The sequence below is a fragment of the Thamnophis sirtalis genome, unplaced genomic scaffold (genome assembly GCF_051295495.1).
Source record: "Thamnophis sirtalis isolate CommonGarterSnake01/CBP01778 unplaced genomic scaffold, rThaSir2_p1.2 scaffold_7, whole genome shotgun sequence".
Taxonomy (NCBI): Eukaryota; Metazoa; Chordata; class Lepidosauria; order Squamata; family Natricidae; genus Thamnophis; species Thamnophis sirtalis.
In genome coordinates, this window is record NW_028261387.1 from 7,715,117 (window position 1) to 7,741,020 (window position 25,904).

At 41.7% G+C, this 25,904-nt stretch overlaps 1 protein-coding gene across 2 annotated transcripts in view; it reads right to left on the minus strand.

Annotated features, from left to right (window-relative positions):
• The window catches only part of CNN3 (calponin 3), a 37,537-nt gene extending 20,561 nt beyond the window's left edge, over positions 1-16,976 (minus strand). Inside the window, exon 1 of one of the 2 annotated variants that reach the window (XM_087719283.1) lies at positions 16,806-16,976. In XM_087719283.1, the coding sequence (XP_087575409.1) occupies positions 16,806-16,862 (57 nt within the window). In that variant the 5' untranslated portion in view covers positions 16,863-16,976. The remainder of the gene's footprint in view (positions 1-16,805) is intronic. The other variant, XM_087719282.1, reaches the window with a different exon arrangement.
• Positions 16,977-25,904: the final 8,928 nt, after the last annotated feature.

Genomic DNA, 25,904 nt, shown 5'->3' on the forward strand with positions numbered 1-25,904 from the left:
TGACACTCGTGAATGGCCCAGTGCCCCTGTGAGTTTCCCCTCCCTCTGTGTCAGTTTGCCGCGCAGCGCGCACCGCACCATCCCCCTCCTCACGTTCTAATGTAATGCAGGGCTGTCTTACGATTCCCCTTCCTCCCCCTCCTGCCGCTCTGCAACGATGTCCCACCTCCTCCTTGTTATGGCAAGCAGCCACATAGCGATGTCCCACCTCCTCTGGTACAGTGATCCAATGATAGGAATCACTGTGCCGTGTGTCATAGGAGGCGGGACATCGCTCCCGCGGCTGCACGGGACATCATCATCACAGCGGGACATCAGCATCATGAGGTGAGTGAAGTATTTCATTGAATACACCGCTAGTTTACTGTTTTTCTTTGAAATAAATATTCAAAAACATTATTGGTATCTATTTTTATTTTTGAAATTTACCGGTAGCTGCTGCATTTCCCACCCTAGGCTTATACTCGAGTCAATAACTTTTCCAGTTTTTTGTGGTAAAATTAGGTGCCTCGGCTTATATTCGGGTCGGCCTATACTCGAGTATATACGGTAACTGTTTGTTCCTTTTTATTGGATATGAAAAAGCTTCAGTAGTTGATAGCCAGACTGGAATTTTTAAGTAATATTGCCTTTTAGTCTTCTCCCAGTTTAATAGCAAAACCTCCTGTAGACAATGTCTTCTTACACATAAGCCTGCCCGATTAGCTTTAGGGTCTTTAAATTGTCTGGCATGCAAAGATTCCTCTGTTACATTTTCATCATAATGAATCTTAAACTGCTTATATAATGCTTGGTCATTTGGACCCATCCTAGCGTTTAAGTCCCCCTCCTATAATTATTGCAGCTTTGGGGAATTTGGCTGAACAGCCAAGAATAAAATCTTCTATGCTGTCCCAAATCTTGTTAATCTCATTATTCTTATTAAGTGGATGTCTTCTAAAATACCCCTGCGTTTCAGTTCCTTTATACCATAAAAAAGCATGCCATTCCAACAATAAATTGCGTCTTTCTAAAGTCAATAATCTGGAATTCCTTAATGTTATCCACTCTTTAACCCACATTAAGCTTGTTGCCTGATAATATAATTCTCAGTTAGGCAAGCCGGATCCTCCTCTTATTCTAGCATCTTGTAACAGTTTTAGTTTTATTCTTGCTTTTTCCCCCTGCCAAATGTAATTCAGCACTATTTTATTTAGATCGTCAAAGTAGTCTTTCCTTAATCTGATTGGAATTGTCTGGAACAAATAAAAGACTCTGGGTAAAATATTCATTTTAATTGTAGATATTGTCTCTATCGTTGATAGTTGTAGGTTTTCCCATTTCATCAGATCAGTCGCAATCTGCTGTTTAAGTTTATGGTAATTGTTCTCTTTAAGTGTACTGCATCTTGCGGTTAAATATATCCCCAAATATTTAACCTTGCTCGTGACTTGAATCTCCAAGGCTTCCGCCAGTTCTTCCTTTTGTCTTAATGTTATATTTTTTGTCAAAATCTTCGTTTTATCTTTGTTTATTTTCAATCCTGCTACTTTTCCATATTCCTCTATTTTTTCCTATCAATTTAGGTGCAGTTTCCAATGGATCCTCTAAGATGAAAACCAAATCATATGCAAATGCTTGTAGTTTATATTTTTCCTTTTTAATTTTCATTCCTTTTATTTCTTTTTCTTCTCTTTCTATTTAAAACTTCTAATGTTAGAACAAAAAATAGAAGTGATAAAGAGCAGCCTTGTCTCATCCCTTTCTTTATCTCAACAGAATCTGTCAGTTCTCCATTTATCTTTGCTGTTTGTTTGTAGTATATAGTTTGTATGGCTTGAGTAAATTTCTTATCGAAGTTCATCTGTTCCAGTTGTAAGAACATAAATCGCCAATTCATATTATCAAATGCTTTCTGTGCATCTAAGAACATCAGTGCCATTTGTTTTTCATGATGCGCCTCTGTTCTGACCCCCCTCATCCCACACCAACACACACTCCGAGCCAAAGATAAGTTACAGCATTTAATTAACAGACAGACAGGTCCTTGGCAGCAAACCGGCACGGGCAACAATAAACACAGATAAGGCTTGGGAGCAATCCAGCCTGCCAAGCTCACAGTAATGTTCTCCGACATTCGTTCCTGCATTGACTTCTGCAAGAGGGGCATGTGCACAAGCAGTCTTTTTATAGTCTGGAGAGGAGCCTAATGACCACCAGCTGAGTGCAATTACCTCCTGTAACTGTGCAACTGTTCCTGACGCCTAGTAGCTCTTCGGTACCATGCATCCAGGAACAACTCACTGTTGGCGTCCGGCTCACTCTCCCTTGTCTCCTCCCCACTGGTCCAAGGCTCAGGTGCCTCCTGGTGGCCAACCAGCCTCTCTGCGCCCTGCTCAGAGTCGGAACCGTGTCCAGGGTCCTCCACATCCTCCAGAGCCGACTCACAGGGCCCCTCCAACAGCTCCTGCTGGGCCACAACAGCCTCATAATACTCTAAAGTGTCCAGGATTATTCTCATATTATCTTTAATTTGTCTCTTTGGTAAAAATCCCTTTTGATCAGAATGAATGAAACCATTTAAGTATTTTTTGAGTCGTTCTGCTAATATTGAAGCAAATAGCTTGTAATCTGAGTTTAACAGGGAGATATTATAGTTCTCAATTTGTAATAAATCAGCCTCCTCTTTTGGCAGGAGTGCCATATGTGCTTCTGACCATGATTTTTAGGTATCCTCCTCTCTGACATCACCTCATTCATAACTTCTAATAATGGAAGAGACAACGATTCCTGGAATGTCTTGTAAAATTCCACTGGCAGCCCATCCGGGCCTGGGGCCTTTCCGTTGTTTTGGTTTTTTTAAGTGCTTCGATTAACTCCATCATAGTTATTTTGCCTTCTAGCATTGTTTGTTTCTTCGGATATCTGGGGAAGATTGGCTTCCTGTAAATATTGTTTAACTCCTCCTTCTTCTATGTTCTCTTGTTCACACAGTTTTGAATTTTACTTTTCAACATCATAAACGCTACTGTTAATAAACTTGTGGGTTTTTAAAAAAAACACTAGAAATTTTCTCCAACAAAATAGTTTTCCACCCCAGTTATGTTGTACAAGATATAATAATTCAGCGTTTGGATCACCGGGCTCCTTATACCAAGTTTTTCTCAGGGCTTCCTATCTACAGATGCTACATCTATTATATTATTACTGAGGTTATTGAACGCTTAAAATATGGAAGAACATATTATGCCGAACATGCTTTTATGATGTTGGCATGTTTATGATGCACAAGCAATAGAGAGAAATGCAGATGAAGACTTGTTAATAAAATGAATTGAAATAAAATAAGACATTAATATAACCATATTTCTGAGTTCTCATCATATTGGCTTCCCTAATCATGGATATTGAAAACCAATTAATAAACCATTTTTAAAAATCATTTTGGGATGAGAAATAAATGCAGTATAAAATTCAAAATAGGCATAATGAGAGAGAGAGAGACAAAAAACAATCCAAATAAACAATAAGTCCCAAAATCACTGAAAAGGAACAAACGCTACTTTTGGGAGGTGATATGACTCTACCCACATTGAGGCCATTAATATCAAGCAATATCCTTGGCCACAAACAGCTCAACACCTCGCTCCTGGGAACTACAGCACCTCATAACTAATCTACCTCAGTTAATCAGGAAAAAGTATCGATTTGCATACCAAAAAAAAAACAACCAACAACCCAATATTCCCTCAGCATTGCTGGCCTATAGGTTTAGACTGGTCAAGTGTAAGCATTTCAGTTTTTTAGAATGATGGAGAACCATTTGGACTCAGTTCTCTCTCTCTCTCTCTCTCTCTCTCTCTCTCTCTCTCTCCCTCTCTCTCTCTCTCATTTCCATCTCCTCTCTCTCCTCTCAGAAAGAGGGGGGAAAGAGAAACAATTGACAATAAAGAGTAATAAATTGTTCAAATTTATTATTCAATAAATAAATACTTAAATAATTGTAAATAATTATTCCTCCCAGCGGCCGGTAAGATCCTACAGGGTGGGCCTCCTTCAGATGCCGTCAGCCAGACAATGTCGGCTGGCGGCTCCCCGGAGGAGAGCCTTCTCTGTGGCTGCCCCGACCCTTTGGAATGAACTACCCCCAGAAATCTGGACCTCACCCACTCTCACGGCCTTCAGAAAAGCTGTCAAGACCTGACTATTCCGGCAGGCCTGGGGTTGTTGACTTCATTATTGAGGTCCAGCCCCGACTGAAATGAATGTATCTGTGCTGTTTTTTAACTTGTCTATCTTATTTTCTGTATTTTCTTTTCTTTCCCCTCTCTGTAAGCCACCCGGAGTCCTCCGGGATTGGGCAGCCTATAAATAAAATTAAACTTGAAACTTGAACTCTCTCTCTTTCCATCTCCTCTCTCTCCTCTCAGAAAGGGGGGGGGGGGAGAGAGAATCAATTGACAATAAAGAGTAATAAATTGTTCAAATTTTATTATTTAATAAATAAATACTTAAACAATTGTAAATAATGTACCTATCAGAGGGAGTTCTTGATTGCGTGAGACCTGGGAACTTCAGAAAATGCTCTTCTGTGACCTTGTAACCGCCAAAAAAGAACAGGAAGTCCTATTCTCACATGTTTTTTGGGGGGCTTCTAAGGCTGCAGAAGAGCAGGGCCTTCTCCCGCATGATTTTCCAGAGGATTACTGAGGCCTAGCATGTCGCCAGTGATATACATGTCATAGGTTTGCCATCCCTGTACTAGACAAGAATCAGTCCTTTTCCCAAATGCATCAATATGTAGCAATATAATTGCTACGTGTGGTTGGATCCAGTCCACAGGCTATCCTATGCTACCCAATGCAGTCGGCCCAGTCTATGCTGTGCGAAGAGGAAAGATCAGGTCAGTGTAGCTTCGGCCCGGTGATCAGGCCAGTGTAGCTTCAGCCCAGTCTATCCAATGAGAAGAAGAAACATGTCAGCAGTTTGGGGAGTAGCGTTAAGCTGGTCATGTCCACCCAGTTGGCCACACCCACCCAGCTGGCCACACCCATCCAGTTGGCCACACCCACCCAGCTGGCCACACCCACCCAGCTCCCCGAGGTCAACCACAGCCCTTATGTGGGCCCTCAATGAAATCGAGTTTGACACCCCTTATCTAGTGGGATATCCTTATTAAAATTAGTTGCGATACCATAAAAACAGAGACATGTAGTTGAATTCTTCCAACTCTGACGTTTTATTATTAAATAATTCTAAAAATTATGATTATTTTTAGAATTATATCACAGTGTCTTTTATACAGGAGCATTCATGGAGGTCTCTTTTTGTATTAGATTAGATTTAGGAGTAGGAGTGGAATGGAATGGGATAGAGTAGAGTAGAGTAGAGTAGAGTAGAGTAGAGTAGAGTAGAGTAGAGTAGAGTAGAGTAGAGTAGAGTAGAGTAGAGTAGGAATAGAGTAGAGTAGAGTAGAGTAGAGTAGAGTAGGAGTAGGAGTAGGAGTAGGAGTAGAGTAGAGTAGAGTAGAGTAGAGTAGAGTAGAGTAGAGTAGAGTAGAGTAGAGTAGAGTAGAATAGAATAGGATCTTGGAGGTCTTCTAGTCCAACCCCCTGCTCAGGCAGGAAACCGTATGCCATTTCAGACAAATGCCAATATACCATGTCCAGTCTCTTCTTAAAAACCTCAGAAGTGACAACTTCTGACTTTTATTTTTACAACAATCTTATGAAATACGCTTGACTAAGAATAACCCAAAAAGTCTATAGCCGAGAGGGAGAGCTAATCCTTTGCCGCCTTAATCCTGCCTAGATACTATACAACACGGAACTTCTCACCCTTATTTTCTGAGTTTAATAACACAAGAAAAAATGCTTCATTGGACCGGATAAGAGGTACATTGGGGGACAGAGGAGAAGCAGGCCATAATCCTTTGGCTCACATAATAGAAATGAAACAAATACAGAAATGGGTCTATGAATGTAATGTTGCTATATAAAGAATATAAACAAGCTACTGGGGCAAGGCAGACTAGATTTTTATTGGTTTACATAAATTAATAAATATTTTTTTAAAAGTATTAAAAACATTATTACATTTAATTATTTTTGAAAATTAAAAAGTGTGTTTTGGCTCCTGTATAGTCAAGCAACCTCATGACTTTGGAAGTAACGTTTTATTTTTTACCATTTTGTACATTAATACATTCTATTAATTTTGAGATTTCTGTATTGAAGCTACACTGATAGTATGAATACTAGACATACCCATTGCTATCTTTTGGGAAACCAGAATAAACGGGTAGTATAAACAGATTTAGGACTGTTAGTCAAAAGAATCCAATTCAAGAGGGATAATTCTCCTGCAATTCAGAAACATGTATATCAAGTAAGTTGGGTATTTCTCTTCAAACAGCAGAGAAAAAACTACTAGATTTAGATTTAGATTTAGATTTGTTTATTTATAGGCCGCCCTTTTCCCTGAGGGGACTCAGGGCGGCTTACAATCAAAAAAGGAAGGGGAGTGTGGGACAATACAAAAAAAGAAATGTGCACAAAGTAAATTAGACAATAAAACTCAACATTCACTCAGCATTCGGGAGGGGCGAAATAAAATTATCCCCAGGCCTGACGGGTTAGCCAGTTCTTGAGGGCTGTGCGGAAGGCCTGGACGGTGGTGAGGGTACGAATCTCCACGGGGAGATTGTTCCATAGTGTCGGAGCCGCAACAGAGAAGGCTATACTATAGAGTGGATCTATGTAAATGTGATTACTTTAATAGGCAGATACGCGGCAAATGCACTCAGGGACACTACTGCGTGTAGGCAACCACACAATTATCTTGATAACTACAAATTACAATTGCTGTTGTGTAAAATAAGTGTATACTTATATCTCAGGTGTGCATAATTTGTAATCTACTAAGTCATCTGCAGCATGGTAGCACGTTAATCAAGTGCTAGTGACTGTCACCAAATAGAAGTAAAACCAATAATTTAATTGAGCCAGTGATGGGTTGCCACTTATTTTGACAGAATGCATTCCTCTTTTTTTTCAGCTCTTACTCAGAGTTTTTTTTTCTTTTGTTATACATAAACTGAGTTCAAATATTTAGCGATTTACAAATGAACTACAGGTAATCGTCAACTTTTGACTCTTCGCTTAACAACTATTCAAAGTTACAACGTATCTCCCCAGAGCTACTCGTAACCCATTTTTGAAGTTACAAACCCTACACTCTCCATGTGGTCACATGACTGCATTTGGGGCATTTGACGACTGGCTCATCTTTTGGGGGAGGGGAGGGGGTATATGTTTTATTTGCAGTTTTTCTTTAACCACCAACATATTTTGTGGACAGCGTAATGACTGGGTCAATACATTTTTTTCTCTCAGTGCTAACAATAATAATACAATTAAATATACATAGTTTTTATCATCCAACTTCTAACCTTAACATGCTCATTTATAATTATAATATATTCTCTTATGTATCAATATATGTTCTGACCCCCCCTTCTTCGCTCGTTCAAAGACGACAGGCAGACAGACTTAAAAGGAAATAACTTTATCAGTCCTCGGCTCAGATTGGCTGCGAGCCCAAAATGAACATAAATAAAGTCTCTGGCAAGAAGATAACAGAATGCAAGAACAAAGATCTCTTACGGCCAAACCTGGTGTACAGAAAGGAAGCAAATCACTTCTCCAAGTGTCTCTCACAAAGAAACCACAACCGATGAACAATGAACCACGAACGAACGACGAACGTTGACTTCTGCAACCAGGGTGTGGCACCATTAGTCCTTTTATCTCCAGAAGATCACACTAATGAGCCCCAGCTGCATTGTTATTCCTGCATCCCGACTCAACTCACAGCAAACTTCTGCTGAGTCACAACAAATATATATAATACTTTTCCCCTCAACTGGTTCATCTTTATGGCAGTTTGCAGGTTTTCTGGCCAGTTTCATGCATTTACTTCCAATTTCGGGGGGGGGGGATTCCCATTGGGAAAAATGCATTTGGTTAACGACTGCTGCAAAGAAATGGTTCTAGTGACATAATGCCTCAACTTATGACCATACGGTATGACTATGGTCAGCAATTCTGTGCTCAATTACTGCTGTAAGTTGAAGGCTACCTTTACACTCTCTTAGTTTGAAGCTTGATGGTTTTCACTGGCTTGAGAGAAGATAGTGTAAAAGCAGCTCCTTTATAGGAAATGAAGAGAACCAAATTAAGGTTTGCTGCTTGATTGCTGTAACAGAAGCTTCACTTCTTATTATAGGGTTTTGCAAAGTAGTGCCCACCCCTTTTTCTCCCACCCAGACTTGTGAAACTGTTTCAGAATCCAGTTGGGGCCTCGGAAGTCCATTTTCTATTCTGTTTTGTAGAGCAGGGGGTTGGACGAGAAGACTTCCAAAGTCCCTTCCAATTCTGTTTTCTCTTATTTTGAGTGGGAACAAACCAAAATACCTTTAGAACTCTAGTCTGAGCAAAGATCTTTCCAGGGGTAAATGTATGTGGATGTGAAGCTTAAAACTACGAAAGGATATCACTACTAATCTTTAAATGCACATTTGAAACTACCAGAATAGTTATTTATTCCCTTGGACATGTGAGTGTCCAAAATGTGGTGCAGCTTACCTATGATAGGACAGCAGTTTATTAATACTGTTAAGAGCATTTCTAGGACAGCTTATGTAATTGCAAGTTCTTGAGGGATGTCCAAGGAAGATATAATCAGGGCTCTCTAATGAGCTAATCTATTTGTTGTGTTGATATCCTGCCTCTCCTTAGGAATTAAAAGCAACACACATAATATTCCCACTCTAATTTTATCCTCTTATCCTAGCCCAAAGCCATTCAGTAAACTTCATGACTGACTTGAATCTTATGAATCTCCCAGTTGGAGTCAACCACTCATTATAATCAATTTCTTATGTCCTATCTGTATTAACTTCAGAACCTGGAAATTTTATTAAGACATGTTCTGATATGATCGGTACTCTAAGGTACTTCCAATCCTAGTATCAGGCACAGAAAAACAATCATAAAAAGGAAACCAATGGACTGGAGGAAAATAAATAATTATTAAATTAGTGCCGTATATTTATTTCATTTGTTGTCGTTTTGTAGCAATAGACTTATATACCGCTTCATAGGCCTTTCAGGCCTCTCTAAGCGGTTTACAGAGAGTCAGCATATTGCCCCCAACAATCTGGGTCCTCATTTTACCCACCTCGGAAGGATGGAAGGCTGAGTCAACCCTGAGCCGGTGAGATTTGAACCGCTGACCTGCTGATCTAGCAGTAGCCTGCAGTGCTGCATTTAACCACTGCGCCACCTTGGCTCTGGTTTTGTGGGGGGGAAGGGGAAAAAGGGCCATGGTCTGGTTTGGATACTGCAAGATTATTCTCTCCTAAATCAGAACAACATCCAGGTGCTGGTGGGGGGTATGGGATATTCTGATGGAGCAGTGGTTAGAATGCAGTATTGCAGGCTAACTTTACCCACAGCCAGAAGTTCGATCCTGACCAGCTCAAGGTTGACTCAGCCTTCCACCTTTCTGAGGTCAGTAAAATGAGGACTCAAGATTGTTAGGGGCAATATGCTGACTCTGTAAACCGCTTAGAGAGGGCTGTAAAGCACTGTGAAGCAGTATATATAAGTCTAAGTGCTAATGCTATTGCTATCCTAAATGAGAACAACATGCAGGTAGTATCATAATATAACTTTTGCTCTTTCCCTCATAAAATGGCCAACCTGTACAGCCTTGGAACTCGTTAGGTTACAGAGTCAAACAGAAAAGGCAAATTGCAAAACAAAAACTCCATATCAGCATCTCAATACCAAAATAACTTTTCAGAAATTTTGAAGAGCTGGCCGCTTGGCAAAATGTGCGTGTTGGAATGGAGAATGAAAAGAGGCCTAGTAGCCTATCGGCGTGACCCGACAAATGCACGCAGGACAAATGCGCGCCGACAAAACCGCGCCGAGAAAACTGCGCCGTCAAAACCGCGCTGACAACAGTGCGCCGACAACAGTGCGCCGACAACAGTGCGCCGACAACAGCGCGATGAAGAAAGCGCAATTAGGGTTAGGGTTAGGTTCAGGGTTAGGGTTATTACGTTGTTTTCGTGTTGTTTGTTGATGGCGCGCTTTCATCGGCGCGCTGTTGTCGGCGCAATTTTGACGTCGCGGTTTTCTCGCCATGGTTTTGTCGGTGCGCATTTGTCGGTGAACCGCCTATCGGTGCTTGGCCTTGGCTATTTGCTCAGTTAAAGAACCAAGAAGAAGTACAGTACACAATCCTGACAAGATTCTTTTTTCTTTTTTTTTAGGTTGAAAAGCTCTTTTAAAAAGTTCTGCAAAATAGAATTCAATTTTCTGGATTCAACTTCCTAAATTGGAAACAATTCAGGAGAGGCTATTTCCTAAACTGATATAATCTAGTCTTCTCAGCTTCTTCTGGTTAATCATCCAACCACAAGCAAGCTACATGGTCCTTCTAGAGCCCTGTTAAATAATATTGGAAGACACTCCTTTATCATTCAATCAAGCAAATACTGTGGGATTCCATCATTCAATTTATTTATGACAGGCTCTCTATTCACTGTACATTATAATACAGTTGAAATGGACCATTAGACTTTAAATCCCATTTAGTTCTAAAATTATTTTTGATATTTGGTTTTATAATCATCAAAGAAGAGGCTGGAACTATGATATATAAAAACTAGAGAAAACTACATAATTGTCCAAGCGAAGTATTGTATATTACACCACTCAACAGAGTTCTTGGTGGTGCAGTGGTTAGAGTGCAGTACTGCAGGCTACTTCTGCTGACTGCCGGTTGCCTGCAATTTGGCAGTTCAAATCCCACCAGGCTCAAGGTTGACACAGCCTTCCATCCTTCCGAGGTGGGTAAAATGAGGACTCAAACTGCTAGGGGCAATATGCTGACTGTGTAAATTGCTTAGAGAGGGCTGTAAAGTGGGATATAAGTCTAAATGCTATCGCTACTTAAATATATGGATTCAACTGAAAAAATGTTAGAGAGCCCTCATAAATTGCTAGCAAATACTTTCCCTAACATCCCTGTTATTTAGAAAGGGTTTTTTCTGTAAAACAAATATATCCTAGTTTAATATTACAATTATTTAAATGTACTGGGTATTTTATTGACCTGCTCATATATTCAACATTTCATGTTATATCAGAAAAATTATTAATTTTATTTTATCAACCTTGCAAACTGCCACAATTTACTTGGACTCCTGACAATTAACAATAATTAAATATATACATCAAGAAAATAAAAATATCTGCAGGAGACAGCAACATAATTACATTAGAGCTCAAATCAAAATAAATATAATAAGAGCTTCATCAACAAACAAAAAAACCCACAGATGGCGTCATCCTATTGTGAAAACATTCTGGAAAAACTCTGTTTTCAACATTTACTGGAAGACAGTCAAAAACTTATCTAATGGTTGGAGGAAGGCTGCTCCATACAACAGGAAGCACAACTAGGACTCATCCCCCCTCACCTCACCCAAAAAATAACCACTGGCAATTTTTCTAGGGAGGAATAGCTTGGACAAGCTGATTTTATTGAAGAAGATGGTCCTGGAAATATATTTTAAATACTCATCACAGTTAATAAGCTTGACACACAGTTTAGCTAAAAAAACCTCCAACCTACATTGTATATGAAACTCTTTTTTGGATTCACCTTGTCCTTTTATGACAATATGGCCTAACATTATATTAACACAACCATCCTTCAAATGATTATCCTTGTAACCAGAGGTGGTATTTAGCAGGTTCTGACCAGTTCTGGAGAATTGGTAGGGGAAATTTTGAGTAATTTGGAGAACCGGTAAATACCACCTGTGACTGGTCCTGCCCCCATCTATTCTCTGCCTCCCGAGTGCCAGCTGATCGGGAGGAAATGGGAATTTTGCAGTAACCTTCCCCTGGAGTGGGGAGGGAATGGAGATTTTACAGTATTCTTCCCCTGCCACGAACACCACACCATGCCCACCAAGCCATGCCACACCCCCAGAACGGGTAGTAAAAAAAATTTGAATTCCACCACTGCTTGTAACAATATTTGAAACTGGATTTCTAAATTACTGAAGTTAGGAGATATTTGGAAAGGGTTTTTGAAACCCTTTCTGTTTTGTAATCTACTGTATCATTTGTGTGAGTGTGTGTGTGTGTTTGACAGAGGGGATCTGGCTAATGTTACTGAAATTAAAGATTTCCACACACTGCAGTCTGCATTGGCTTAAGGTATAAATTAGATTTTTCCCCCCGCAAATTATTCTTTGATTTATACATACTGTTTCTTTTGCATATACATTTATCCTGCTGAAGGAGCCTTTACAAATGGATAAAGGCAGAAATTTTGTCTACTAGACATCATTTTCTATTAAAAGGAGAGAATTTGTAAGATTAATGTGGTGGACAACGCATGACCATATTTAAGTATAATTTTTAATAATGCATGTTCATGTTTAATAATTATAAAATATTGAAATAAGAAAGCACAGTATATGATAACGAATTTTCTTGTCCCTGCTTGAAAGTAGGAAACTTTTAATCAGCACCTCCCAATATTTTTATTGGTATATAAACTCTAACTGAAGTCTTCTCATAACTGAAGAATAGTTTGCTTTGTGACATAAAGGGCTGCAATCTTAAGAAATTTAAGTTAACTGGTTGTGCCATTTTGACAATATTTGTTGCACTGTTGTTAGATACTTTGTACAAATAAGCTTTCCCCATAATTTTTAGTTTCGAATAAGATTCTTGATAGAGTAAGAATCATGTATTCACGCAGGAACATTTTAAAGTGCTTCTTGCATTTAAACTATGCCTTTTCATATTTTTAAGTTTATAGATCACTCCTCTTCATTTCAATGGAATTTATTCTAAGAGGGATTTTGAATCCCAGAGCAAATGGATTTAGTTAGAAATAGATTCGCTACATGTCAACAGAACTTAGAAGCAGATGGGCAAGAAACTATAGTCTTAGTGGAATTTATCCTTTTAATTTGCTAATGCTTATGCATATACTGACCTTATTCTATGGTTAGTTTCTAATAACACCCAATAGTGCAAAATCATAAAAAATGGGAAAAGACCATCAAGTTATTGAAGAGTAAGAACTATATTCTGTTGAAGAAAACAGGGCATGTAATTGAGTGGTAAAACATCTAGACCATAAGAAAGCCTTTCTGGCTCTTTTATCATGCCAATCCCTATAAATTAAAAAAGATAAAGTTTGAACTACTCTATTTTCTTTTGAGCAGTTGTCCTAACTTTGCTATCTGTCCATCTGTCTACAGGAGAGAAAGAATTAATGGACTGATCTATTTTGACCTACTTCTGTTTTATATTTCTTGTAGTAGCTGCTTTGAATTTCTATGCCTAGGTTTAAAGGAGAAATATAACACTACATGTATCATTTTCTAAATGTTTTATGTATTAGGTATCTCCTGCACATAATGATAAAGAGTGTTCCTTCAATTCTCAAAAGTGAATTAACCTTTAAGAAGTGTTTTGAGTACATATCTTTCCTTTTCCAACACATGCCAACAAATAAATTATTTTTTCAATTCAGGGTTTATTAGACTACATTACTAATCACTGAAAGTACTTTATATTTTGGAATGAGTATTGGGAACAACCCATTTTATTTGCCATGTTAGAAACCTACATAACTAATCATCTTAAAAGTTAGCAATATCAGAAGTGATGTTTGTTCCAACAGGTAGCCCAGAAAGCAAAAGGCCAAGAACAGAAACAGCTGACACCAAGACAGATAACAATTGAAAGAACTACACTGGGAAGTTTAATTAGGAAGGAGAATTATCCATACTTATTTTGGAGGAAGCCTCATTGAAATAGCTGGGGTTGAATTACAAGTAAAAATGCACAGGATTGGGTGGTCCAAGATTAAAACAAGATGGATCAAACAATATTGGAGAACCATAAAATAAGTTTTTTTTTTTTAGTTTTCTGCTCTATCACCAAAGACTTACATTTTGTAACATTAAAAAAAAACTTGTGAAATTCATGCTGTTCTATGCATCCGGGTCACCTTGCTGTTATGACAGGAGTTATGTTACCATGTAGGAATTAGGTACCCCACACTGCACTTTTTAACCAGAGAAAGACTGGGAATATCTCACAACACTTCATTTCCCAGGAGACTTAAGGGAAACTTAAGCCCAAGTGGCAGAAGCTTCCTTTGTGTGTATCTTCCCCCCCATCCCTCCCCACCACTTTGGACTCCAGTATGGAGACAATGAATATTCTGTGCACAACACCCACATGGATTGGCTGGTCTCCCCCCAATACCCTATGATGTAATGCACTTGGAATGTGCTGGGGTTTTGAAGCTGGAAGTGTAGGGAGGGGAGGGAGATTTAGGTGACACTTCTCATCTGTTTGGCAGAGCGAAGAGGTTCAGCAAATTAACATGACAGAGCCAGGTAGACCTGCCAAGTTTCATTTACCTTTTTCCTCTATGCTCTATTTAGGATGGAAAGGGTTCGTTTTTAAATCCCACGCTCCAATTCCTGAATCAGTACATCACTGTTATCTGGGAAAATATTACTTGCCTGAGACAGGAAATGAATATAAATTAGGCAACATCTCAAATAAAAGTGGCTTTAAAAAAAAAAGTGGTTGCTTTAAAAAAAAAATCCCTAAGCTAGCAGGCTAGGATGGAAGGATTTAAATGAGTTACAGTGCTGGGGGGTGGAGGGAAAGGAGGGGGGGAGCAGGATGTTCAGCGTCCTGCTGTTGTCTGCAGATGTGCTCTACTAGTTTCCAACAACCCCCCCCTACTCTATTGGCATTTTAAATCTAGCAAGCTTAAAAGAATGGTTCGAAAGTAGAAACCAGTCTGCCCTCAATACAAGCGTTTAAAAGCGGCTTTTAAAATCACTATTGTGGGCTTCGGGGAGCTGGTTCTTCCCGTCGTGTTGTTGGATCGCTTCCCTTGGCCGTCGGGAAGAGTGGGGGTCGTTTGTTTGTTTTTTCCCTGGAGCCAAAGCCCGAAATACAGAGAATCGGGGGAACAATAGCAATAGACTTATATACCGCTTCATAGGGCTTTCAGCCCTCTCCAAGCGGTTTACAGAGAGTCAGCAACAGAAAGGCAAGCGGGCGCATCTGCCTTTTCCCCCCAACGCACCATCTCTCCTCGCCTGGCGCTCGATCGGAGCCACGTAGGCTGCAAGCACCTCCCGCTCCCGCCATGGCCCGAGCTTGGGTGGGTCCCACAGGCAAAGCAGGAGGAGAGCCAGTCCTCCGAGCAAGGGAGGAGGAGGAGGGGGGGCTTCCCCAACCCAGCCACCCCCTTCCCCCGTTTGTCAAGTCCGTCTCCAGAGCGCACAAGTCCGCCGCGCAAAGCAAGCAATTCGCTGCCTTTGTCTCTCTCTCTTCCTTCCAGCAGTCGGAGCTTGTCCTTCAGCGGTTGGCCGGACTGAGATTAACCCTCGGCATCTGCAGCGGACGGGGGGTTGGAAAGAAAGGAGGGGACGGGAGGGAAAGGCCCCCCCTTTTTTTCCCCTTCTTCTCCCCGCCTTCCCTTTCTGGGAAAGTACTTTTCCACTCCGAGAGGGAGGCCGGGAAGAAAAAGTTTAAAGGGAAGCAGAAAGGCCTCCTCGTCTCCCCGGCTCGGGTCGACCCGGCGAGCGAACGAACAGGTCTCCTCCAGCCCATGCAGAAGCGGCGAGGAAAAGCCACCCGCAATCGAGGAAACGCCGCTCAAGCCAACAGAAACCTCCCGGGGAGGGAAGACCCTAACCCTAATCCCTTCTCTGCACACGCACACACACGGAGGGAGGGAGAGAGAAGCGGGCGGTGGGGAGGGTCGGAAGAGAAGGCCGAGGAAAGGAGGGGAAGGGGCTTAGCAACCCAGGGGACGCCAGGAGAACCGCGGGGTAAGCGTACATTTCCTTAGGAAGAGGACGACGCTATGGGGGAGCGCGCTACGCACTCCATTCAAAGGGACCAGGGAAGGAAGGAGAGGCGGCTTATTGCGCGTCCTGGATCCCTTACGAGAAAGGTGCGCCTGGTCCTAGCTTATGAGTAAAGCCCGCAGGGAGAACGTCTAGCAAACGAGAAAGACCGGCAGGGTTTCTATTGGGGGGGGGAGAGAGAGAGAGAGCCCATTTTTGTGTGCGTGTCTCCAGGAGTGAAACACCAGGGTAGGGTTGGGGGTTTTTTCCCCCCTGCATTGGCTATGACCCCGGGCGTCTGCGCGAATCTTTCCCCCCCCCCAAACCGAGTAAAAGGCATTTTTTGGGGGGGGATTTCTCACCCAGGTTGCAACCCACGGAATAAGACCAGGACGATGTCCTCCCCCACCACCACCACCCAACACCCCTTCCCCAAATCCAGGCAGCAAATTCCTTTTCAGGACCAGCTCAGGGTACGTGGGAAACTCCTTCCTCGGAAGCTTCCCTTTCTTTGCGCCCCCCACCCCACTTAAACCAAACAATGGAGCCGGGGAGGGGGGGGGACACATAAGAGGAGGAGGAGAAAATCAAAGAGGCTGTTGGGTTTCCCAAACCTGAAACTATGTGGGAAAAGGGGGGGGCGCAAGAGCCGGACTCCAATCTCCCCCCCTCCCCATAACGGCCCCCTTCCTTCCTTCCTTCCCTCCTTCCTTCCTTCCCTCCCTCCACTCTTCCCGCGCCTGCCTCCATCCCACGCCTTCCCCTCCTCGGCGCAAACAAAGCGGGAGAGAAAGCCGAACCGCGGCGCTTCCCTTCCCCACCTCGGCGGTCTTTTTCTTACCTTATTCTTCACCTCGGCGGAGAGCCCGTAAGAGGGGCCCTTGTTAAAGTGGGTCATGGCGGCGCCGGGTCGGTGTCGGGGCCCGAGGACGCGGCTGAAGCTCTCTCCTGTCTGCGCTCGGCTGGATGCTCGGGGTTGCCAGTGGGGCGCGAGCGAGCGAGCGAGCGCGCTGAGGGCGGGCCGGCCTGGAGAGGGAGGGACGTGGGGGCCAAGCTGGCTGACACGGCGCCCCGCTGCGGCTTAGATCGTCCTCCGAAACTTCTAGTCCCGCCCCGGCCCAGAGACCAGCCTTGCCGCCCCTTCTCCAAGCCCAACGACAGCCGTTCCTCTCCCAGCCGCGGGAGGAGCACCCGGGAGTTGCAAGCCAACTCCCGCTCCTCTTGCCGCGTCTCCCGCTTTTGGAGTCCTGGGAAAAGCCTTTTAAAGGACCGGCTACCAGTCGTTTCTCCCGCGTAAACTCAACATTAAACCTCGGATAATGCTGGCTTAAACCGCGGAAGCCCGTTCATCACACACACACACGTGTCAAATAAATCCATTTACGGCCCGCTCTCATGTACCAATCGCAGCTTGCTCGTTAACGATGCGCCAGGTTAATCTACTCGCTGAAGGATGGGTGCGCTTGCAACACCGCCCTTCCTAAACGATGGATGGTAGGCTGTTAAGTCCTACCTTGAGTGGCTTGCCTGGCTAAGTGGGCTGGGAGCGATGGGTGTTGTGGTGTAGGACCAAACTGGAAGGCACCTGATGGGGAAAGCTGTTAAAGGTTAAAAGAATGGTGGTTCTTCTTCTCCTAACCCTAAATGCAAACTGCTAAGTGTTTTGATTCAGAAGGAGCGAGGACCTAGACTGGCAACCACACGGAGGAGAGCCTTCTCGGTGGCAGCTCCGACCCTATGGAACGAACTCCCCGTGGAGATTCGTACCCTCACCACCCTCCAGACCTTCCGCACAGCCCTTAAAACCTGGCTGTCCCGACAGGCCTGGGGTTAAAGATATTGACCCCACCCGAATTGTATGAATGTTGTGCTTTTAACGGATGTATTGTTTTATGTGTTTAACATGGTTTGTCCTCCCTCCCCCTGAACTGTGAGCCGCCCTGAGTCCCCCCAGGGAAAAGGGCGGCATACAAACAAAATATCTATCTATCTATCTATCTATCTATCTATCTATCTATCTATCTATCTATCTATCTATCTATCTATCTATGTTTAGGATTGCTCCTTTAATCATCTAAACTAGCATAAGTTATCATGGGAAAGCTTAGTCATTTGAAGTCTTTAAAATGCACCTGGATATAATTAAACCCGGCTGCGCGGGTTATCATGGGGGCACCTAGGTGCTCCCATGTTACACCCCTTTTAGGCGGCCTGCACTGGTTGCCGGTTGTCTTCCGGGTGTGCGATTCAAGGTACTAATTATGACCTTTTAAAGCTTAGGCCCAGCGTACCTGCGAGACCAACTACTGCCACCGGTAGCCTCCCACCGTCCAGTGAGATCCCACAGATTTGGCCTCCTCAGGGTGCCCTCGGCCAGACAGTGTCGGCTAGCGACCCCCAGGGGGAGAGCCTTCTCTGTGGGAGCGCCTTCACTCTGGAATGAGCTGCCCCCGGAGCTTCATACAATCCCGGAGCTTCATACAATCCCCGACCTCCGGTCCTTCCGACATGCCCTAAAAAGTTGGCTTTTCCAGCAAGCCAGCCTGGCCTGAACAAAACAAAATAGATTATCGATCATTGTTAATTTTAATTGAATTTTTAAAAAAATGTTATTGTTAATTCTAATTGGGTTTGCTTGGGATATTCTATTTAATTTTTTTTAACTTTTGTATTATGTGTTTCTTTTAATGTTGTATGCCGCCCTGAGTCCTTGGGAGAAGGGCGGCATATAAATCTAATCGTGACCCGTCAAAACCGCGTTCCACAAAAGCGCGGTCGACGAAATCGCGTATGTGACGTCATCACAACGCGACGAAAAAGATCGAAAAAATGAAATAAAAATTAAATTACAGCAAGCCGATTCACATAAAGGTAAGCGTTAGGTTAAGGGTTAGGGTTAGGTTTAGAGCATTAGCGTTACGTTTAGCGTTAGGTTAAGGGTTAGCGTTAGGTTTTGCGTTAGGTTAAGGGTTAGGTTTAGGGTTAGGTTTAGGGTTAGGTTAAGGGTTAGGTTTAGGGTTAGGTTTAGGGTTAGGTTAAGGGTTAGGTTTAGGGTTAGGTTTTGCGTTAGGTTTAGGGTTAGGTTTAGGGTTAGGTTTGGGGGGGTTAGGGTAAGGTTTTCACTTTATTTTTACATTTTTCAATCTTTTTCGTCGCGCTGTGATGACGTCACATACGCGCTTTCGTCGACCGCGATTTTGTCCTCCGCGGTTTTGTGGTGGAACCAAATCTAATAAACCTAAACATGTGAAATATTATTTGTGTTTAGTGCTTTATTCTCATTTAGCCATGCATCCACCAACACATATCTGTCCCTCCATCCATCCACCTCTATCTACCTACTTATCATCCCCTCCCCCTCTTTCTATCTATATCTATCTTTTGGAGGAATCCTTCCTATTATAAACTAAAGCCATATGGGGTGCATTTAACAAAGGCTGTATTGTTGAAGGGGCGGTTAGAAAGTTTGCGATGTTCCTGGGAGAAAGATGGTACCGTTGGATAGAAGATAACTTTTTCTTATGGATAACTGCAAAAAGTTATTATGAAAATCTATTGAAAGCTGTGCATTTGGATCATTGGCGCCTCAGGGTAGCTGGAGGGGGAATTGGCAGTTGTTAATGACTGGAAGGGAGTTCGCTTAGCACTTCAGCCAAGAGAGAAACATCAAAGAAAGCAGGAAGGAATTACTTGCTGTTCAGAATTTTGTAGCAACATTATGGAAAAATAACGTGCAGGAAACTTTGTTTTAAGAATCCCGAAATGGCCACTAATTTTTAACACATGCTATTGAAGGGATAGAATCTTTTTTAAAGTTTCTCAACTGGATCAATACTGGGTTAGCTCTCCCCCCCCCCGACTTATACAATATTTGTATATAAACTAAGCATACACATGTGAATCCCTCTGTATTTAAGCTGTCCTTTGCCTGGATCACAGGAATTATGGGTTTATAAGTAAGATTGCTATTTATTTTTGTCCTTTTAGCAGGGTTTCTTTACTTCTGACAGACAGAAATGCACCCCATAACTGATTGTTGCTGCCTCTCTTAGATGCATATAATTTGGATAAATGTAGTGTATTGAGTTTTGTTTGCCAATTTTTTTAAAAAAAGTTTTGATAATGTCCTGTTGGTCAACTGCCATAAAATGTCTTGTATGTGAATAGAATTTATATACAGCCTTTAGGGGGGGAAACCTCAAGGCCAAAAATGTCTCCTTATCTAGTTTTTACATGGAATTCTAAGTTTATTTGAGTTCTCATGTGCTTACATGGAATCAGTGGTGGGTTTCAAAAATTGTTGGAACCTACTCTGTGGGTGTGGGCTCCTTTCTGGGAGTGGCTTGCCACCCATGTGACCGGATGGGAGTGGCTTGCCACCCATGCGACCGGATATGAAATTATGAATTAGTACTTAGGTCGGTCCAAGTAGCTATTCAGAAACTCTGGCATTGAAGCATGCAAGTCTTAAAGCTGTCAAGTTACAAGATCCTTGCCAGTGGTGGGTTTCAAAAATTTTTGGAACGTCTTCTGTAGGTGTGGCCTGCTTTCCGGGTCCACTGGTGGAACCTCTTCTAACCGGTTCGGTAGATTTGACGAACCGGTTCTACCGAATAGGTGCGAACTGGTAGGAACCCACCTCTGCATGGAATGGTAACTTTATTTGTTTTTGTGAATTGGCTGGGCCTTTATTGTAAAACAAATCCATTATAGGAAATGTTGCTATTGTTATTTTGGAGTCTTCCGAAATGTGACTGTGAAACATGGAAAGAAGGTGTGGAATGAAATTTCAAGGAGAGACTAAACTGAACTGTTACAGGAAAAGAAGATCATTGGTTCTTTCTCTTATTTCACTTTTCTGTTTAATAAAGCAAGGCCCAGATGGACTCAGAACATAGAACTTAGAAGATTGCAGTATTTACTATTTTGCTTCTATCAATCACATCGTAAAATTTTAGATCAGAAGTATTTGTCTGTAACATGTAAAGTCTTCTTTAGCTGGATGCCAAAGAGATGGAGGAGGAGGAGGAGAACAGTCTTCTGATAGCAATGTATTTTGTTCTTCACAAATGTACTTTTAAAGAGGGACTTTTACTTGGCTTCCACTATTTTTTTGACATAGAATTTTTTTTTTATTTTCCATTTTCATAGCATATAATCACATGTATACTATTACATAGTCAATATCATGTTGTATTATTAAGTAATTACATCAATTCTTCTTACCATCAACTACCAAAGGGAAAAAAACCCCAGTTATTGGCTCTTCTGCTCTCCATACACCATATTTATACCTTATCCGACACTTTCTTCCCCCCCTCTCCTCCCCCTTTCTACATCCTTTCTTCCCTCCATCATTTTCTACTCTACTTCCCTTTCCTTTCTCCTTCTCCTCTCTCCCCTTACCACTCCTCCTTATACACCTCATCTTCCCCCCTCACCCTCTCTCCTATCCCTCTCTTCCTATCTTTCTTCTCTCCTCTGCTTCCAACTCTTCTACATCCTGTCTTCCCTCCATCATTTTCTACTCTACTTCCCCTTCCTTTTTCCTTCTCCTCTCTCCCCTTACCACTCCTCCTTATAAACCTCATCTTCACCCTCTCTCCTGTCCCTCTCTTCCTATCTTTCTTCTCTCCTCTGCTTCCCACTCTTCCTCTAATTCACTTGGTGTGTTTCAGCTTCTGAGCAAACTCCCTTTTGTGTTGATGGTATTTATAATTCCATTTCAATATACATAAAAAAGAAAAAATAGCAGTATACATGTACAATCATAATACCTTAAAGTCCAACACCTCTCCTCCAACTTAGTAAACTCCGCTCCCTCCCCCCCCAACCCCCCAACCTCCCCCCCCCGACTTCCCAGAACCAATACAAAGTATAAATCTTTAACAAAAACAGTTTAAAATATACTTAAAGAGAAAATAGAAAATAATACTTGGCTTCCACTATTGTAATGTGTTCAGTTTAAATAATTTTAGACTTCACCATCCTGTTTATTTTGGATTCTTTTCACTTATAAAACTCTTAACTTGATAAGCCAAACTAAAAAAAAAAAATTAACGTAACCCAAATCATACTAAGCCAAAAGTCCACAAATTTTAGGCCACGTTTTAACTTTGGAGAGCACATAACACACACAACATGGCTACCATCATGGTATTGGTGAATCACTTAAGTACCAGAACTAAGAGATTCCTGCTGACCATCATCTATTATCTTGTTGGATAATTTCTGCTACCTGCATTTTTAAACAGAGACTAAATTTCAGCTCCCTATCGTTTTTGCTTCCCAAGACTGCTTTTAAAATAAATTTGCAGGCTGCGAAGCATTCTTGAAAAGAAAGGGTGTGCTTAACCATAACCTTGTTTCGAAGTGCAGTACTTCCCGTTTATTTCTATCATTTAGACAGTCTGTAAATGAAGAAGATCATGTGGGGCATGGGGATTGTTAAACATAAAGAGAGGTGCTCTGAGGTACTGTTTTTTGGATAAAGCATATGACCATTAAAAGGCGCTATATGAAATCTTATCTCCTCAACACTTATTGTGATGCCTTATCCCGGTAGGCGGATGTCCCTTGCAGGGATGAGCAAAGAATACCATGCAAAGACTATTTAATCCCAGCAGGGTCATTCAAGGTATGAATAGTCCAGCTAAAGCAACTTTGCATTTATGTTAGCTGCAGTGCTTTAAGAAGAAACTGTAAATGAACGGTAACTTCATTGCAGTGGTGAGATTCAAAAAAAAAATTACTACTGGTTCTGTGGGCATGGCGTGGCTTGGTGGGCGTGGCTTGGTGGGCGTGGCAGGGGAAGGATACTGTAAAATCTCCATTCCCTTCCCATTCCGGGGGAAAGTTACTGCAAAATCCCCATTTCCTCCCGATTAGCTGGGACTCGGGAGGCAGAGAATAGATGGGGCGGGACCAGTCAGAGGTGGTATTTAGTTCTCCGAAACTACTCAAAATTTCTGCTACTGGTTATCTAGAACTGGTCAGAACCTGCTGAATACCACCTCTGCTTCAATGACAATAGAACGGTAATGTTTAATACTGTACAGGAGAAGGCGGGGTTCACCACCACTGTACTTGATCAAGGAAAAAGGGACAGAGAGACAAAAGGAAAGAGAGAGAGAGAGAGAGAGAGAGAGAGAGAGAGAGAGAGAGAGAGAGAGAGAGAGAGAAAACACATGGCCGGCAAGCCACTCCCACCAGGTCACATGGCCAGCAAGCCACTCCCACAAAGGAGGCCACACCCACAGAGTAGGTTCGAAATTTTTTTGAAACCCACCACTGAATGGTGCCCACTCTGTCCCTTTCTATCTGTAATGACTTTCAAGTCCTTGCAAACCGGATTTTTTTTTAAAAAAAAAATCTTTGATTAAAATCAAAGGAGAAGAATACAAGGTGAAATGTTATGCTGGTGATATACAGTATTAAGAATTATGCAATCCCGGAGCTCTGCAGGATGGCTAATAAGTAATTAATGACTTTGGTGGCTTTCCTGCGTTCAAAATTAATGAAAAGAAAACTGAGGCACTTAACCTCTGGTGAAGAAAATGCTGTGAAAAAAAACAGACCTGCAAAGAGATAACAAAAGATGTGGTTAACCAAGAACTCCATCTCACAGGAAGCAATAAAGATATATTTCAAAGCGATTACAATAAACGATGGAAAGAAAGTTCTAAAAATATGGAGAGGTCTGAAACTTTCCTGGCTAGGGTTTAATACAATCATAAAAATGAATATATTACCTCAAATGAACTTTCTATTTCAAACGGCAGCATTTCCAGTTTCAGACAAAAACTTGCAGAATTGCTAAAGAACAAGCAACAGATTCATATGGAGAAGGGGGAAAAGCCCCCCCCAAAAGGAAGACATAAAATTATACAGGATTAAAAAAATAAAAGAGGCGGACTAGCCTTCTCCAATCCAAGATTTCCTCTAGAGAAAACTCCCTATCGTGGATAACAGAACAGATAAAATATCTCAAGAACTGAACATTATTAAAAGGGGCAGGTCAAACTTCATGGATTCTGTGGTAGGAAGAATTTGAAAGTACATGCAGTAAAACACAGCCTTTTAAAAAGTGGTTTTTTAAAAAAAAGCAAGAGTAAGTCAATACAATTCAATAACAGAGTTGAAAGGGACCTTGGAGGTCTTCTAGTCCAACCCCCTGCCTAGGCAGGAAATGCTATACTGTTTCAGACAAATGGCTATCCAACATCCTCTTAAAGACTTCCAGTGTTGGGGCTTTCACAACTTCTGGTGGCAAGTTGTTCCACTGATTAATTGTTTTAACTGTCAGGAAATGTCTCCTCAGTTCTAAGTTGCTTCTCTCCTTGATTAGTTTCCACCCATTGCTTCTTGTTCTACCCTCAGGTGCCTTGGAGAATAGTTTGACTCCCTTTTCTTTGTGGCAACCCCTGAGATATTGGAATACTGCTATCATGTCTCCCCTAGTCCTTCTTTCTATTAAACTAGACATACCCAGTTCCTGCAACCGTTCTTCATATGTTTTAGTCTCCAGTCCCCTAATCATCTTACAGTGACCCAATCAAAAGGATTTGGGGGGAAAATCAAGAACATTTACTCCAGCTACAATTTAGGGGGAAATAGTATAAAATGTACTACAGATGGTATATAACACCATCTACAATTGTTAAGATAAATGAAGCAAAAACAAGAACATTGGAAGTGGCATAACAATGAAGAAATATTTTGCCACACCTTGTGGTCACGGAGAAAAAAAATCCAAAAATGTTAGAAAGAAAAACACAAGTTTAAAAAAAAACACATTTGAACAGAAACCAGAGACTTTTCTGTTAGATATAATTCTATAAAACATAAGCAGAAACGATACAATTAGCTAAGATATATTTTGGTTGCAGCAACAATAAACCGAGCACATTGAAAAGGTGATACCACACTTATAACATCAGACTGGTAGATAAAAATGTAAGAACATGCTTAATGATACAATTGATAGTATATATCCATAATAGAAGCCGAATTAAAGCAGGGCGCTTTTCCTGATTTAAGACTTCCAGGTATGATTTTTAGGACTCAAATAGAAATAACCATAATTACTCTTGATTGTTGCAAAGTTCGAATATTTAAACTGTATAGGGTTGATATTGGGAGTACTGCAGCTGTTCACTCTCCACTAGTATTTTATTTTCTCTGGTTAATTTGTGACTGGAGTCTTTTTCTTACAAGGGAGCAAAGGCAGATTGAACTGATATATTTCTGGATGCTGCATTAGATATTATTGCCAAGCAGCAATTGTTTGGCCCTCTTATTATATTTAACCAAACAACAAACTGCATGCCGCTATTTGTACTGAGTAAGACTTTCCTATCCAAACTTTTGCTTAAATAAAAATGGAAAGCTTCAGTTTGGCTATCTAAATTACTTCTGCTTGGCACTATAATTAGGGGCTGATAGTGCTTCGCACACTGATAGGCTATACGGGCTGTTTCAGTGCAGTAATGAAATTAGTTTGTGGTTTCCTTTTATTCTGAGTTTTGCCAAAATCAGATAATTCAGTGATTAACCTTGATTTATCTTACGTACTGGGTCAGCCACTAAGCGTTTGCCCTAGCTGGATTAAATTATAACAGAAAGCAAATTCTGCAGTGCTAGCTTCTCTAAATATCCTTATTTACAATAGAACATAGTAATTTATAGGGAAGGAAGGAGGGAAGGAAGGAGAGAAGGAGAGAAGAAAGGAGGGAAAGGAAGGAGGAAGTGAAGGAGGGAAGGAAGGAGGGAAGGAGAGAAGGAGAGAAGAAAGGAGGGAAGGAAGGAGGGAAGGAAGGAGAGAAGAAAGGGGGGAAGGAAGGAGGGAAGGAAGGAAGGAGAGAAGAAAGGAGGGAAGGAAGGAGGAAAGGAAGGAGAGAAGGAGAGAAGAAAGGAGGGAGGGAAGGGGGAAGGAGGGAGG